Consider the following 15421-nt stretch of genomic DNA (forward strand, 5'->3'; position numbering starts at 1 on the left):
CTAGGGGCAGGCAGGGTGATTATCTCTTACCGACACTGATCCTCGAGTTGAAAGGAGGAGAGAGCAAAACGAAGGAAGAATGATTGAGGTACAACCACACGTGTTAGACAAAACTTGAGTTAAATAGCTCCTGGCAGCGCCCAAACCCCACCTTTAATGTAAGTCAGAGCTAGCGCAGATGGGCGTGCCCTGAAACCTCTAAGCCACGCCCACTCGCTCTTTCGCCCACTCGTTGGCGAGCGACGCCTTAGGGGCGTGTCCTGTCGCCAGGCCCCGCCCCCGACGCGCCTATACAAGGGGGCGGTTCCGCGCGCGCCCGCCCAGTAGGAGCCGGACCGCAGTGCTGTAGGCTGGGTGCGGCGCCCCCCGCAGGGAGAAGATGAACGGGACGCGGGGCTGGTGTTCCCTGCTGGACGTGCACCCGGAGGAGCAGACCGCGGTAAGGAAATGAGGCCTCACCGTCTCCTCCGCTCGGGTACATGTGGCTTCCAATTCCGCCGCTCTCGCGCCCCGCGGCGAGTTCGCTGACATCACCTGGTGCCGCGCTCGGTGCTCGGTCAGCTCCTGGCCGCGTTTCTCTTTTCTCTCGCCCCGCGGCGGGCAGGGCGAGTCTTGGGAAGTCGCGGGATGGAGACTCTTCGGAGGCTCGAGGACTCCGGGAGGTCCTGCCCTTGGGGAGGACACTGCGGCTCCTGCCCGTGACTCGGCGCGGGTCTCCCGTGCGCGCTACTCAGGCGTCCTGTCGGCGGTAGATCGGGTTGTAGGAGAATGCGATCCAGGGACGAGACCCCTGTGCTCTTTTGGGTTTGGGTTAGGCTTTTCTGTGGATCGACTTCAGCGGCCCTTCTAAGAACTTTTCGGTGCTTTGGGTGATCAGTAACCAAGGGTAGAGAGTGAAATCCTAGGGGGCTTAGATTGGAGGGTGGGGGCCCGTAGGATTCCCGGCTCGCCGGGATAGGCCGGGAACGCTCCGCTAGCAGGGGTAGCACTGTCCGCGTGGCGGTCACCTTTCTGCTAGGATTTCTTCTTCCCCTTTGCAGCTCTCCTGCTCCCTTCCCCCTATCGGCCAACCGGTAGCTTCCTGGGGCGATTTATTGGTTTTGCTTCCTTCTCCAGCATCCCAGCCAAAGGGCGAGAAGATGCCGGAACCTGGGGTGAGAAGGGAAGGGCCCGGGCTCACGCGAGGGTTTCTGTATGGACTGAGGGTGGGGGAGAGAAGGGAGTTCTCCAAGGCTAACCGATCCGCCCTGCTCCCCTCACGCCCTGGCTCCCTGCCCTCTCCCGGCCCCAGCTGACCATATGGTTTTTCCCCTCCGAGAGGCAGAGGCAGGTAACTTGTGGCTGGGGAACTTAATCCGGAATAGGTGTGTACTATTTCACCGATTTCCAAGCTATTGTGGGTGAGAGTGAAATGGGAGCCAACCTGATGGGGAGTTTGTATCCCTCCCTCCCCTCACCCTGCACCCTGGATCTGATTCCCTTCCCCTCTTCCTGTCTCGGCAAGCCCCTGAGGTAGCTAACCCAGCTGCACCCGGATTGGCTCTTCTTCAAAGAATATTTACGGAATAGTTGCTCATGTCAAGTTAGGGTAGAGATGGTCGCTGTTCGCAGTCCCTCTCCGTTTCTGCCCAGGCTTTGTTTCTACCACCTTACAAAACAGATCTTGCTGCTGCTGACCCCCAGTCTCCCCTCCCCCCACCTCTAGTCTCTGTAGCCTGCCACTCCCCAGCTATGGGGTGCTGCAGAGACGGAAAAAATCCATTTCCTATTGTGTCTCAGCTCCAAGTCCTACACCATGCTCTTGCTCACTGTTTTGGCATGGTTGAGGCAGCACCGTGGGTATGAGGAAAATAAAGGGAGGGGTGTTTGTGCTTGGCTCTGCTTGCTCTAGAATAGATCCAGAAAGGTCTTAAGATTTAAGGCACTGGCAGTGTTGAGAATGAACTGACACCCTCTTCCATCCCTCGATGTTTTGCTGCTTGTCCAGTAGGGCAGAAAGTTGGTAGGAAAATCATGAACAAGGAATTCTAACCGCAGTTTGAAGCGAACCAGAGACCTCTAGAGCAAGGGGAGACAGAAAATCACTTTTATTCCTTCTTTCTAGGTTGGAGTTGAGAGTTATTTACTTCAAAGCTGGGAATGAAATAATCGTTGCCTAGATCTGATCTTGGAGACATTCCTGAGCTCTTAAGCAGGAGGAGGGGATGATAAACATTCACTCCATCATGGCACAGGCTTCGTCCTGGATTCCTCTCCTCTGAGCGAGCCTGCAGGTAGAATTTATGGCTCTGAACAGTCCCAGGAACTGTCATATATGCACACCATTGAGTGAGTGCTCGGTGCACGAGCACATGAGTAAGTAAATGAACAGATGTTTCTTCTGATGTCAGCCGTGTAGACAGTTTAACCCATTGGTGTGTCCTGGTGAGAGTCAGGACCCTGGGCCTCTCTTGGCAGTTTCCCACCAACCAGGCCGTGTGCCTTAGTGCGCCACACATGGGCATGGAAATACGGCTCATATGCTCTCTGGGCTGTTTTTAATTGTTGGAGGTAGAAGCAGCCGATACAAGGAACTAGTGTGTCTCAAACTGCAGATCATAACTGTTAGTAGGTCTGAAATCAACTTAGTGGGTTAGAAACCCTTAGTGGGTTTCTTTTCAGTATTAGAAAAGAAATAGATTCCAATTATATGACATTATGGCAAAGACAAAACTATGGAGACAATAAAAATGATCAGTAGTTTCCAGGAGTTTTTTTGGGGGTGGGGTGGGGGGGGGGATGGCCGTGTGAGGGGGTGATTAATGGTTAGAGCACAGATGATTTTTTTAGGGCAGTGAAAATACTCTGTAAGTATGATATAATGATGGATATATATCCTTATACTTTTGTCCAAACCTATAGAATCCATAACACCATCCACTTCATTAAAGTGAACCCTAAGGTGAAATATCAACTTTGGGTGGTTATAATGTGTCAATGTAGTTTCATCCTTGGTTTAAAAAAAAATATACCAGTCTAGTGAATGATGTTGATAATAGGGAGGTCTATGCGTGTATGGGGGCAGGAGGTATGTGGGAAATCTTTGTACCTTCCTATTCATTTTGTTTGAAACCTTAAAACTGCTCTAAAAAAATAGTCTTAAAAAGGAAATAGAAGGAACACTCTCAGAGTGTTAGGATAGACATTTTTGGCAAAACTTTTGTTTCAGTTATATATATATGTATACATATTGTGTGTGTGTGTGTGTGTGTGTGTGTATTGGATTGTGATGTAAAATGTATTTTTTAGGTCAAAAGTTTGTAAACAACTGTAGTAAGTTACACTGGCAAATAAAAACACAATTAACTTCAAACATTAGATATTCCCATTAAGTTTCTTTGGTTATAAGCAACAGAGTGACTCCACCTAACTTAAGCAGGAAAGGGATTTATTAGAAGGAAAGGGGTAGCTCAGAAAATATAAGGGGAAGCTTAAAAAGTCTGAACCAAGGGAGTCCGGGGTCTATGCAGGTGGAAGGAACTAATGGAGGGGTTACTACTAGGTGGATTGGTTCCAGCTGTTTTAGGTATTTTTGCCATTCTGCTCAAGATTCCAGGAAGAGGATGCCATTGGCCCCATGACCTCCTTGGCTAGGGCAGGGGGTTCCTTGATGACAGGCCCGTCCTTGATTGACAGGAGGGAGATTCTCCAAAGCAAAACCCAAGTGCTTCTACCAGTGGAAGATGGAAGTTGTGTGGCAAAAGCAGCAAGTGTTCACTGCATTAGATATGGTCGGCATATCTCTGATTTTCTTTTAAAATAATTTTTCAGCCCTGGTTGGACGGCATCCCATGCAACCAAAGGTTGCGGTTCGAGTCCCTCCTGGCCAGGGCACATGCCCAGGTTGCCAGCTTGATCCCCCCACGGGACATGCAGGAGGCAGCTGATGTTTCTCTCTTACCCTCTCCCTTCCCCTCTCTCTAAAAATCAATTTTAAAAAATTTAAAAAAAGAAAATCTTTTGCATGATTTTTAAAAGATATAATAATAGCAAAAGGCTTTTAAAAGAAAATAGCAAGGCCCTGACTGGTTTGGCTCATAGGACTGCCAACCAAAGGGATCACAGGTTCGATTCCTTGTCAAGGGCATGCACCAGCCCCAGTCCACGTGTCTCTCTTACATCGCTGTTTCTCTCTCCCTCTCTCCTTTTCTCTTTCTCTCTCTCCATCTTTCCCTCTCTTCCTCTCCCTTCCACTAAAAAAAAACAACAATGGAAAAAATAGCAACTAGTTCCCTGCCTCAAGTCCTCTTCATGGAAGTAGCCACTTTCAACTCTTTTAACTCTTTTGTCTGGTGTTTACCCCATGTTTCTAAATAATATGTTTATAGTGATGCTTTTTGATCTGTTAGTTTTAGACGCGTATTGATTACCTGCTGTGGGAATGACAGGAAAGTTTATACTCCCACCCCTTACACCCTCTCTTTTTCTTCTCCCAATCTCTTAATGTAATTACATCACAGTTTTTGGCTAAACTATGATTTTTGTGATTTCTATTAATAACATGTGGTTAAGAGCCTGCTTTTGGGAGTTTGCCCTAGTGGGCTACCAGGGGTTCAGTATTTGTTTTGCTCAAGATCACTTCGGTAAATTACTTACTCTCTTCAGTCTCATTTTCCTCATCTGTAAAACAGGGATAATAATTGCACCCTTCTCATAAGGCTGTAAGGATTAAATAAGGTAATGCATAGGAAGCCACAGTGCTGGCACATGGTACATGCTCAGATATTAGCTTTATTTTCCATTTGCTACTTTGGAGAGGCACAACAGTCTAGTCTAAGCTGGAAAGGCATAGAGGAGATGTCTGGTCCGGTCCGTGTTTGCTCCTTCTCACTATGTTCTTATTTGTTCCTTTTCCCATTCCTCTGCCAGTGGAGGAAGGAGACACCTGAAGATAAGAAGGGCCTATAGGTAGACCCGGGATGAAGACCTGAGTGACCTTTGCCAGTCCCAGCTCAGCCAGGACTGGCTTAGACAGAGTGATGGTCAAGGCTCACATTTTGGCATCCCCCTCTGGGCCCCTTTCCTTCTCCATGGGCAGGGCAGCTGGTGTCCGGTGATGGGCTCTTTGATCAGGTGATTCCCTTTAAATAATCTATCAGTGTTCCCCTTCCTTAGAGATGTGCACGTTTTTCATCCTCTCATTTTGTATCTTGATTCGTCTTGGTCAGAGAGGTTCTCTCGATGCACATGTGTCATTCCTTTAGGACCTCAGAAAGCTGAATTTGTTTAATACCAAGTCTTTCCTGAGCCCCATTGTTTTTTTTTTAACTTTTTAATGTTTTTATAGATTGTTTTAGAGAGAAGGGAAGGGAGGGGCATAGAGAGATAGAAACAATGATGAGAGGAACTTTGATTGGCTGCACGCCCCCTACTGGGGATCAGAGCTGCAACCCGGCATGTGCCTTGACCGGAAATAGAGCTGTGACCTCTTGCTTCGTGTGTCAATGCTCAACCACTGAGCAACACTGGCTGGGTGAGCCCCACTCTTTAAAAAAACACACACGTATATAAAAGCCTAATATGCAAATTGTCCCCACGGGAGTTTGACTGGGAGACTGATCGCTTGCTATAATGTGTGCTGACCACCAGGGGGTGGCGTGGAACAAAGGAAGGCCCTGGCTGGCAGCTGGAAGACCCCAAGTGGCCCTGATAGCTGGCCAGGCCTAGGGACCCTACCTGTACACAAATTTTGTGTACTGGGCCTCTAGTACACACACACACACACACACACACACACACACACACACATAAAACACTAAAGCTGTGATTTATTGAAGGCTTACCATGGGCTTCATTTTATTATGACAGCTTTATTGAGATATAATTTACATACTGCAAAAATCATTCTCTTAAAGTGTACAATGGTTTTCAGTATATTCAGAGTTGTACAGTCAAGACAAACAATTTTAGAACATTTCACCCTCCCCAATGAAGAAACACATTCATTAGCATCACTCGTGCACATCTCCCACTTCAAGCCCTAGACAACCACCAATCTACTTTCTTTATGGATTTGCCTATTCTAGATGTTTTATATAAATGTAATCATAGTTATGTATGCAATTCTTTGTGACTGATTTCTTTCAATTAGCATGATGTTTTTAAGGTTGATCCATGTTATAACATGAATCAGTACTTCATTCCTTTTAATGGCTGAATAATATTCCATTGTATGGCTATGTTATCATGTGTTCATCTTGGATAAATGTTAGTGGATATTTGGGTTGCTTCTAACTTTTTGTCTATGAATAATGCTGCCATAAACATTTGTTGACACATTTTTGTGTTGACCTTTGTTTTCATTTTTCTTGGAGAGAAATAACCTAGGAGAGTAATTGCTGGGTCAGAATATTTGCATTTTAAAGTAGGATTCATTGGGAGTCATTGATGCTTACTCCAAATGAATGAATGAATTCTAAAATGATGGAAGTCCTGGCTGTGTGACACCTGGGTGGGGAAGAAACTCCTGGGCAGAGGCACCTTTCAAGTTTGGTGACTGGCTCTTCCTTCCACTCATGATGACACCTGCCCCAAGCTCAAGCCATAAATTCCTCCTCACACCATTTCATCTCCTTCATTCATTGCCAGAGTCTTAACTTTCAGGAGCATTACAGCTGATGTGTCCAGGTCAACCAGGAATTTGGGGAATCCTCTGCCAGAGGATCTGGAAGAGGAGGCTTACTCAACCACCATGCATTTGGCACCAGCGTTGGCCCATATTTCTCCAGGGTGGGTGTGCGCGCGCCCAGATGGTTTCGGTTCCAGGCACGTGTGCTCAGAGCAGGTGGGACGAGCTTCCCTGCTGCTGGTAATTCTGGTATATGCCTCTTTGGGTTATACAGAGTCTTGTGAAATACCTTTGTTTCCTGGGGTGGGGAGGATTAGTTGGAGAAATGGGTTTGTGCCAGGGAGGCTCGTGGCCCAGATTTAAGCCTGGCCACAGCAGGGATAGGAAGAGGAGAAGAAAATACAGGGTAGGATTGGAATGGGGAGATGAAGGAAGAAAAGGAAATGGGGTCACAAAAAGGAAAAAAATTACAAACATGGTAGTCAGAGACTAAAGCAGGCAGGTTCATTGGTGCCAGCCCTTTGAGGGGAGGGGGCACTGAGGGACCACCCCTTCACCTGCATTGGCTGGCTCAGCAAAAGGGTGTGTCCTTCAGAGCTGAGAGCTTGGGAGCCCACCTTCCTCTATGTGTGCACTCTCCCTGCTAGGCCCCAGCTTTTCCTGTGCCAGGGCTCCAGGCGATGAGAAGGGCTGCCCCATCCTAAGTCCCTTTTTCTCATTCCACCTCCCAGGCACCCCGTTAGGCCTCTGAATAGAGGTTTTCCAGCCCATGGTATTGGGCAGGTAGCCAGACAGAAAGCAAACACCTGCTTTGTTGGCTGATCTGTGGGGAGGAGTGGGAATGATTCTTTGTGTCAGACTCAATAAAGGGCCATGCCTGGCCCAGAGGGCTCTGCAGAAGGCAGGACCAAGGACACCTGACACCTGCAGGCTAGTGGGCTGGAAGTCTCAGCAGAGAGGGGATAGGCCCCCAACTCGCTATCTGGCCCTCTTCTTTGATTTTAGTGGGGCTTTCCTCACCCTGGCCTCTTGGGAGCCAGTGTTTCAAGAGGCTAGCTATTCCCATTTCTCAGAGCGGGACAACTGAGGGGGCTGTTACTGCAGTAATTGGAGAGACCACATACATTTGGGTGGAAGAAGGGATGATTGAGGGACAACGCAGTGGAGTAGCGGGTTACAGAGTGAAGATGAATTAAGAACGCTGATTTCCAGCTCAGGGGCAGGCTGCACTTCCCTTATTTCCTCTTAGAAAGACCCTTGACCCTCACCCACCCCTCAGTCCGCATGGCCCCCCTAGAAGCCTGGGGAGTGGGGTTGGGGGAAACCTAGATTTTTCCCATAGATCTTTCCCTGTTCACATAAGCCTGAGATGTGAGAACCTCCGGGGCCTCCCTGTTTACCTCCCAGCGTCTAGATCTCTAACCCCTCAGCTATGTGTTTACCCCCTCCCTCCCCGGGAGGAGTGAGTCACAGCTGGAGATGTGTCTGAACAGAGTGAGAGGCCGCCTGTAATTTGAAGGTGGCTGGGCCGCTCCCCAAGACTGTTTATGAGGTTAGAGGCTGCTTACCTTGTGATTAGCTGTGCTGCTTCTTCCCCTGGAGAAGAATGCTCCATTTTGTCTCCTGCCCTTCAGAGAATCCCAGTGGGGACCACCCTGCTGGACACTAAAGTCCCCGCAGCGACTGAAAGCCCGAGGTCACTCTCGCACTGAAAGCCCTGAGGTCACTCTGGCTCCAGAAAGCAACCAGGGGCACCCAGCACAGAGGGGCCGGGATCCCCCCCTGGACTCTGGGTTGGGGTTGTGCGGTGAGGTCTGTGCCCTTGCTGACTGGGTTCTCTGATTTTGGAGGATGAGGTGCCAGAGAGAACCCTAGATTTAGTCACAGGCTCCATTTAGACAGTTTGCCTTGCTCTTACCTCCCCCTCCCTCCCCTCCTCCCTTGTAGTCTTTCCAGAGCTCCTTGGGAAAGTAAGGCTGTGATTTATGGTTTGCAAAGCACTTTCACACTGTGTCTGCACATGTCCCTACCTGCCTAAAGGGAGGGTAGGTATTATCGTTCCCATTTTGCAGATAGGAAACTGAGGCCCAGAGAAAGAAAGTGATTTGCTAAAGGATGAATAGCTGTCAGTTGGACTCAGACCTCACCTCTGACTCCAGGTTTGGAACTGTCCCTCCTCTCTTTTTTTATATATTGAATTACTAGAGGCCGGATGCACGAAATTCCTGCAAGGGGCTCAGTTGCTGCTGCAGCCTCTGCCTCAGCGTTCGTAGCCCCGGCTTCATCTGGAAGGACATCTGGTCTAATTAGCACATTACCCTTTTATTATATAGGATAGGAGTGCTGCACAAATACATTTTTGTTGCTCATTTATATTCTATGGCTCACTTTTTCACTTAAAATTCATTTTGAAATTCATTCATGTCGATGGAGGTAGCTGTAGTCCATTTATTTCCACAGCTGAATTTCAATGTACTAATACAGCGGAGTTAATTCATGCATTTGCTTATCAGTGGACCATCGGGTTGCTTCCAGCGTTTTGCCATTGCCAGCAATGCTGCTGTGAGCACACTCCTACATGCCTTACTTCGATACTTCCTAAATCTGTAAGTTGGTAGCACTGGTGTTTTGACTTGCAGTTTCTTGATTACTAGTAAGTGGAGCATCTTATACCTATCCATTAGTCACTTTTATTTCTTCTCGGAGTTGCTTTCCTTAGCCCTTGCTCATTTCTCCCCTTTACGCCCCCCTCCTCTTAGTGCCTGCTTTCCCCAGTATTTTATACCACTTCTCTGAGCTGAGCACTCTGACCTTCTCACCTGGAACACATTTTTCAAGTAGACTCTAGCCAGGCATTGTGCTTAAAATAAGCTCTCCTTGTTGTCAAGGAGCTTAGGATTTTATTGGGGGAGATGATTGAATACGTAGTTAACGAAGGAATGAGGTGGGTCAGTGTGAACAGCGTGGGATGTGTAGTGTGCAGGGAGCAGGCCCTGACTGAGGAGTGCTGGGGTAGGACCTTCAGAGAAAGGATACCAGGCTAAGCTATGGAGGCTGAGTGGGAATGTTTCAAGGAGGCGAGAGAGGGAGGGTGACCCAGAAGGAGAAAACAATGCCTGCACCTCTGGGGAGGTGGGAGCGTGTGCTGCATTAGAAGACTGGCCAAGAGAAGGAGAGCTTTGGATTGGACGCCTTCCTACAACTGGATTAGGGAAGTTTGGGAAAGTTAGAGCGAATAGACCAGGGGTCCTCAAACTACAGCCCGCGGGCCACATGCAAATACAAATATTGTATTTGTTCCCGTTTTGTTTTTTTACTTCAAAATAAGATATGTGCAGTGTGCATAGGAATTTGTTCATAGTTTTTTTTTAAACTGTAGTCCGGCCCTCCAACGGTCTGAGGGACAGTGAACTGGCCCCCTGTTTAAAAAGTTTGAGGACCCCTGGTATAGACAGTGATAGGCCCCATCTTGAGGTGACTTTAATGCCACAATTAGGAGTATTTCATTTTTGTTTGCTTGTTTTTTAAGCGTTCTATTTAACAATAACATCCATCCATGAAAGTGCATATGTCATAAATGTACAGTCAAGCAGTTTTCACAAACTGGACACACTCCTCTAACCAGCACCCAGATAAGAAACAAGTCATTACCAGCAACTACAGAAGTGTTCCCTCTTGTCCCTTTATAGGCATTAACTACTCTCCACCCTGAAGGTAACTATTATCCTGACTTCTAAAGCATATATTAATTTTGCTTGTTTTTATACTTTTTATTGAAATCATATAGTATACTTTGGTGGTGTCTGGATTCTTTTGGTTAACATTACTGTGAGGTTTATCCATGTTGCATGTACAGTATTTCATTCTTTTTCTTGTACAATGTTCCATTGTATGGCTATGTCAAAATCATCCATTCTACTCTTGATGACTATTAGGGTAATTTCTAGTTTTGGGCTATTAAAATGCTGTTGTGAAGATACTAGTATATGTTTTATGGGGAACATATGCCAGCATTTCTGCTGGGAGGATAGCTAGGTGTGGAATTGCCATGTTATAGGGCATGCCTATGTTCATCTTTGGTAGATTTTCCAAAGTGATTGTGACAATGAGCAATCCCACTGCCAGTGTATGAGAGTTTCAGTTATTCCAAATCCCCCACCATTTGGGTTTTTCTGTTTTCGTTCTTATGGATAATTTGTACTATTATCTGTGGTTCTGGTTCTTTGATCATGATGACTAATGAGGGTGAATACTTTTTTCATGTTTATTGACCGTTTGGATATCCTCCTATGTGATGTGTTTATTAAATTGTTTTGCCCATTTTTCTGTTGGGCACTCTCTCCCTCTTTCTCTCCTTCCCTCCCCCACCCCTTTCTCTCTTTTTTAAAATACTTTTAATTTGGAATCATTTTATATTTACAGAAAAATTACAAAGATAGTACAGGGAACTCTTGTATGTTTTTCACCCAGTTTTCCCCAATCTTAACATCTTACACAGCCATGGTATATTTGGTGTACAGGAAGGAATCTGTCTTCCATTGAAATGAGGCTGATCTCTAGATAAATACCCGTTGTCTTGCCTTCTTTCATTTGGATAATTTCTGTGTGGCTCATAGAAACAGGAGTTTGGATTCAGATACCTTCCTATAGTTTGGTTCAGGAAAGATATCCTGGTCTTGTAAAATATATCCATAACTTCTTGGTTGGCTGTCAGGTGCAGAAAATCTGGATTGGGGATGACCAATCCAGGGAGGCCCTCTTCAGGGGAAAAGGGAGTGCGTGCCATGTGCTTCCGTAATCTGAGGACCAGCGTGGCCCCTCTGGAGCTGCGTGGAGCAGCGTGCTGTGTGGCTCTGGTGCGGGGTAGAGCACTGTCAGAAGTCCCGGAGGCAGCCTGCCACACTGAACTGGCCTGACCTTGGGCAAGCTGGTGTCACCTCTCCAGACCTCAGCTTTTCTTGTCTGTGAAATGGCGATAATAAGGCCCACCCCACAGGGCTGGCAGAAGTGCACCTGGGCCGGTCGTAGACCGAAGGTAAAGGTTATGTTGCTGTAATTGTCATTATTAGGGCAGCGTGGACATTCTCAGACTGACTCTCCAGAGTGAACTGACAGGAGATGAACTTGAACACATAGCCCAGAAGGTATGGAGGTCTCTGGTCGGGTGAGGCCTCCTCCCTTGCCGCTGACCCCTCATTCCAGTGCTGCCTGGAGCCACTGCTGCTGCTGCCTGGGAGCATTTCCTTTCCGGCACACCCAGCTGACCTCAGCGCGGCGCTGCTTTGGAGGATGGGGATCCCCCCCTAAAATGGAAACTAACCTGCAATTTCTACTAATTTTCTCCGCCTGGTGTTCTTGCTGCTGTGTGGCTTCTGGTAGAGGTTCTGAGATGAATGGAGGGGAAAGTCAGACTAACCCTTCAAGTCTTTGGAGGAGCAGGTTGTCTGCATTGGTCAAGGTGCAGAAGTTCTGGGCTTCCCATATGGTGTCTGAGCCACTTCTCTCTCTCTCTCTCTCTCTCTCTCTCTCTCTCTCTCTCTCTCAGGCGGGCAGGAAGACCTATGCCATGGTGTCTGGCCACTCACCCAGTCATTCTCTGGCCTCAGAACTGGTGGAGTCCAACGATGGACATGAGGAGATCATTAAGGTAAGCTAATTCACCCTCCATTCTTTCTCCCACTGCATGTGAGAGGCAGCAGTGGCTGACATTGCCAAAGGGAACTTCTGGTTTGACTAGGAAGAGCCGGACCTGTGATGCTCGTTCCTGATCTTTTCTTGGAAAACCTTAATTAACACCAGGAGACCAGTCAGGCTGTAGTGACTTTGATGCAGCCTGGCCCGGACATGGGGATGGGTGGGATGACCTTCTTTCGTGTCTGTCCCCTGACCGTGTTTAGATGTCGAGGTTATGGAGACAAGTGGGAGGTGTGTTTATGGAACTTAGTTTTAAAAATTAAAACAATTTTTGTGATTTCTTTTTATTTATTTAAAAAAAGTTTTTAAAAATTGATTTGAGAGAGAGAGAGGCATTGATGTGAGAGAGAAACATTGATTGGTTGCCTCCCAAACATGCCCCAACTGGGAACCTAGCCTGCAACCGGGGTATGTGCCCTGACCAGGAATCGAACCCACCATCTTTCCGTGTACAGGACGATGCTCCAGCTGAGCCAATCTGGCCACGACTTTGATTCCTTTTTATAAAACAGCTTTTTGAGATACAGTTCACATATCATAAATCAACTTAAAGTGTTCAGTGGTTTTAATATATTCACAGAGCTGAGCAACCAACATGAATGACTATTAATACCAGATCACTCCTTCCAGCTCCTGGCAATCACTAATCTACCTTCTGTCTTGATGGATTTGCCTCTTCTAGGCATTTTATGGGATAATACAACAGGTGGTCTTAAAGTTTAGCCATGTTGTGACACATGTCAATATGTTAAAGTTATTATATGGCCCTTAAAGAAAGTAAAACTACCTTATAATTCTATCAATGTAATCCTTGTTAACAAACACTTTATTGTATATCCTCCCAGACATTTTTATATACATATGTTGTCTTTTTTCAAAATATAGAATTGGCTCTAGCCAGTTTGGCTCATTGGATAGAGTGTCAGTCTGCTGACTGAAGGATCCCGGGTTCGATTCTGGTCAAGGGCACATACCTCGGTTGCAGGCTCCTCCACGGCTCTGGCCCCAGTCAGGGCGTATGTAGGAGGCAACCAATCAATATGTTTCTCTCTGTCTTTCCCTCTCTCTTCCACCCTCTCTATAAAAGTCAATGGAAAAAAATATCCTTTGGTGAGGATTAAAACAACAACAAAACAGAATTGTATTATATACTTTATTTTACAATTTGCTTACCCCCCCCACCAATTTAATTATAGCTTATACCATCTTCTGTGTCCATAAATGTAAATATCTGGTATTCTAATGGCTGCATAGTATTTTGTTAAGAAACCATAATTTATTTATGTAATTTCCCATTGTTAGACATTTGTTTGTTTATATTTTTGTAGCCATAGACAATATTTTGCCGAACATGTTATTAAATTGTGTGCCTTATATAACACAAGTAATAAAGAAACATTTTCTCAATTGTAAAATATTCAAGCATGTTATGTAGAGAAAAATGTGTAAATTCCCTTTACATCCCTCTTTCCATGAATTTATATTTGAGTGTTTATGCCAGTTTAGGTAAATTTATTTCATTAGGCTGCATTTCCAGAAGTAGATTTGATAGGCGGAAGAGTAAATATAGTTGTAAGTCTTCTGATCTGAATCACCAAATTGCCACCCAGCAAGGTGTAACAATTTACCCTCCCACCAGCAGTGCCTGAGGCTGCCTGTGGAACTGATGTAACTGAGGTTCCTTAACCAAGCAGTGTGGTTTTCTCCGTTTCAGGTGTACTTGAAGGGGAGGTCTGGAGACAAGATGATCCATGAGAAGAATATTAACCAGCTGAAGAGTGAAGTCCAGTACATCCAGGAGGTGGGCACCCCTTCTCTCCTGGGAGATGACCGTGGTCATTTCTCTAAATCTCACACGTTTTGGCTCCTTTGTGGGTTCTGATTTTCTCCCTTCTGCTCTCTTCCTATCTCTATAAAGTGCCACGGCCTGGCTGGCGTGGCTCAGTGGTTGAGCATCGATCTATGAACCAGGAGGTCACGGTTCGATTCCCAGTCAAGGCACATGCTCAGGTGGTGGGCTTGATCCCCAATGTGGGGTGAGCAAGAGGCAGCCAATCAATGATTCTCTCTGATTAACCAGAATGTTAGCTCCCGGGCCAGAGGGTTTGCTAATTTTGTTGTGTGTGTAGGAGGCACTGGGCCGTAGCCCCACTTGATTAGAGACTCTTCTTCCCCCAGCCAGTGCTTACCACAGGGCCTGACTCCTGGGGGTACAGTTGGGGATGGGCGCAAAGGTGGGTGAGTTGGGTGCCCTCTTTCTCTAGCCCAAGGCTGAAGCTCCTTGCCCTCCCCTCCCAGGCCAGGAACTGTCTGCAGAAGCTGCGGGAGGATATAAGCAGCAAGCTCGACAGAGATCCAGGAGAGCCTCACCATCGACAGGAGATCCAGGTAATAGGAAGTGGTCCATGGTTGGGTCCCCACCAGGGAGGCGAGGTTATGCCAGGCAGTCCCGTGGGTGCTGAGCCTAACGGCACTGCCAGGAAAGGAGGGAATGTAGGTGATGCTGGCTTCTCCGAGCACTCCCCCCTTGTTAAGGCACATCTCAGCCCACGCATCAGTGCCCCTGTTCCTAAGACACTGGCCAAAAATTGGATTGACATCAATACAGTTATTGTGAACTTGTTGGCAAAAGCTCTTACCTCTAAGATTCTGTGATCATTCTTCTTGTAATACAGAGTCTGATAAAGCAGACAGTCACCGGTAAATCCAAACTGACAAGTTGCTCTTGCTCAATTCGGGTGACTCCTGTTGTGTAAACTGGAACTCTCGGTCCTTGTCTGTTACTCATCTGTGTATGTCGCTACCTCTGTCCTTGAGAGGAAGCCCCTCAAGGTTAGGGTTTACCTCTGTCTCACGCCCCACACCCGGCACAGGGGCTGGGATGCAGAAGGTCATCAGTAAATGTTTGTTCAATTCAACTAATCGGAGAGGCCTTCCTGGGATAGATACTCCTGGGATCCTGCTTTTCAGCTTTTCTCAAACTGAGGGTAGAAATGTCCTCAGGAAGCAGACTCACCCCCCCCCCCCCCCCCCCCCCCCCCTGCCTGGGTGGCCATGATTGCCCTGGGCAAGACAGCCCTGATTGGCTGGGAGGGACCCCACCTGTGCCTGAATTCATGC

The 15421-nt window shown here is 47.1% G+C and overlaps 1 protein-coding gene across 7 annotated transcripts in view; it reads left to right on the forward strand.

The window, feature by feature from the left end:
• Positions 1 to 302: 302 nt before the first annotated feature.
• Positions 303 to 15421, forward strand: part of TUFT1 (tuftelin 1) — a 28898-nt gene continuing 13779 nt past the window's right edge. For 2 of the 7 annotated variants that reach the window (XM_015558765.1, XM_015558766.1), the window contains exons 1-5: positions 303 to 439; positions 11677 to 11751; positions 12153 to 12254; positions 14016 to 14102; positions 14600 to 14689. In XM_015558765.1, coding sequence (XP_015414251.1) covers positions 380 to 439; positions 11677 to 11751; positions 12153 to 12254; positions 14016 to 14102; positions 14600 to 14689 — 414 coding nt within the window. In that variant the 5' untranslated portion in view covers positions 303 to 379. Of the gene's footprint in view, positions 440 to 10296; positions 10322 to 11676; positions 11752 to 12152; positions 12255 to 14015; positions 14103 to 14599; positions 14690 to 15421 lie in introns of all 7 variants that reach the window. The other 5 variants (XM_006755708.2, XM_015558769.1, XM_015558767.1 and 2 more) reach the window with 4 other exon arrangements.

The sequence above is a fragment of the Myotis davidii genome, unplaced genomic scaffold, assembly GCF_000327345.1.
Source record: "Myotis davidii unplaced genomic scaffold, ASM32734v1 scaffold653, whole genome shotgun sequence".
Classification (NCBI taxonomy): Eukaryota; Metazoa; Chordata; class Mammalia; order Chiroptera; family Vespertilionidae; genus Myotis; species Myotis davidii.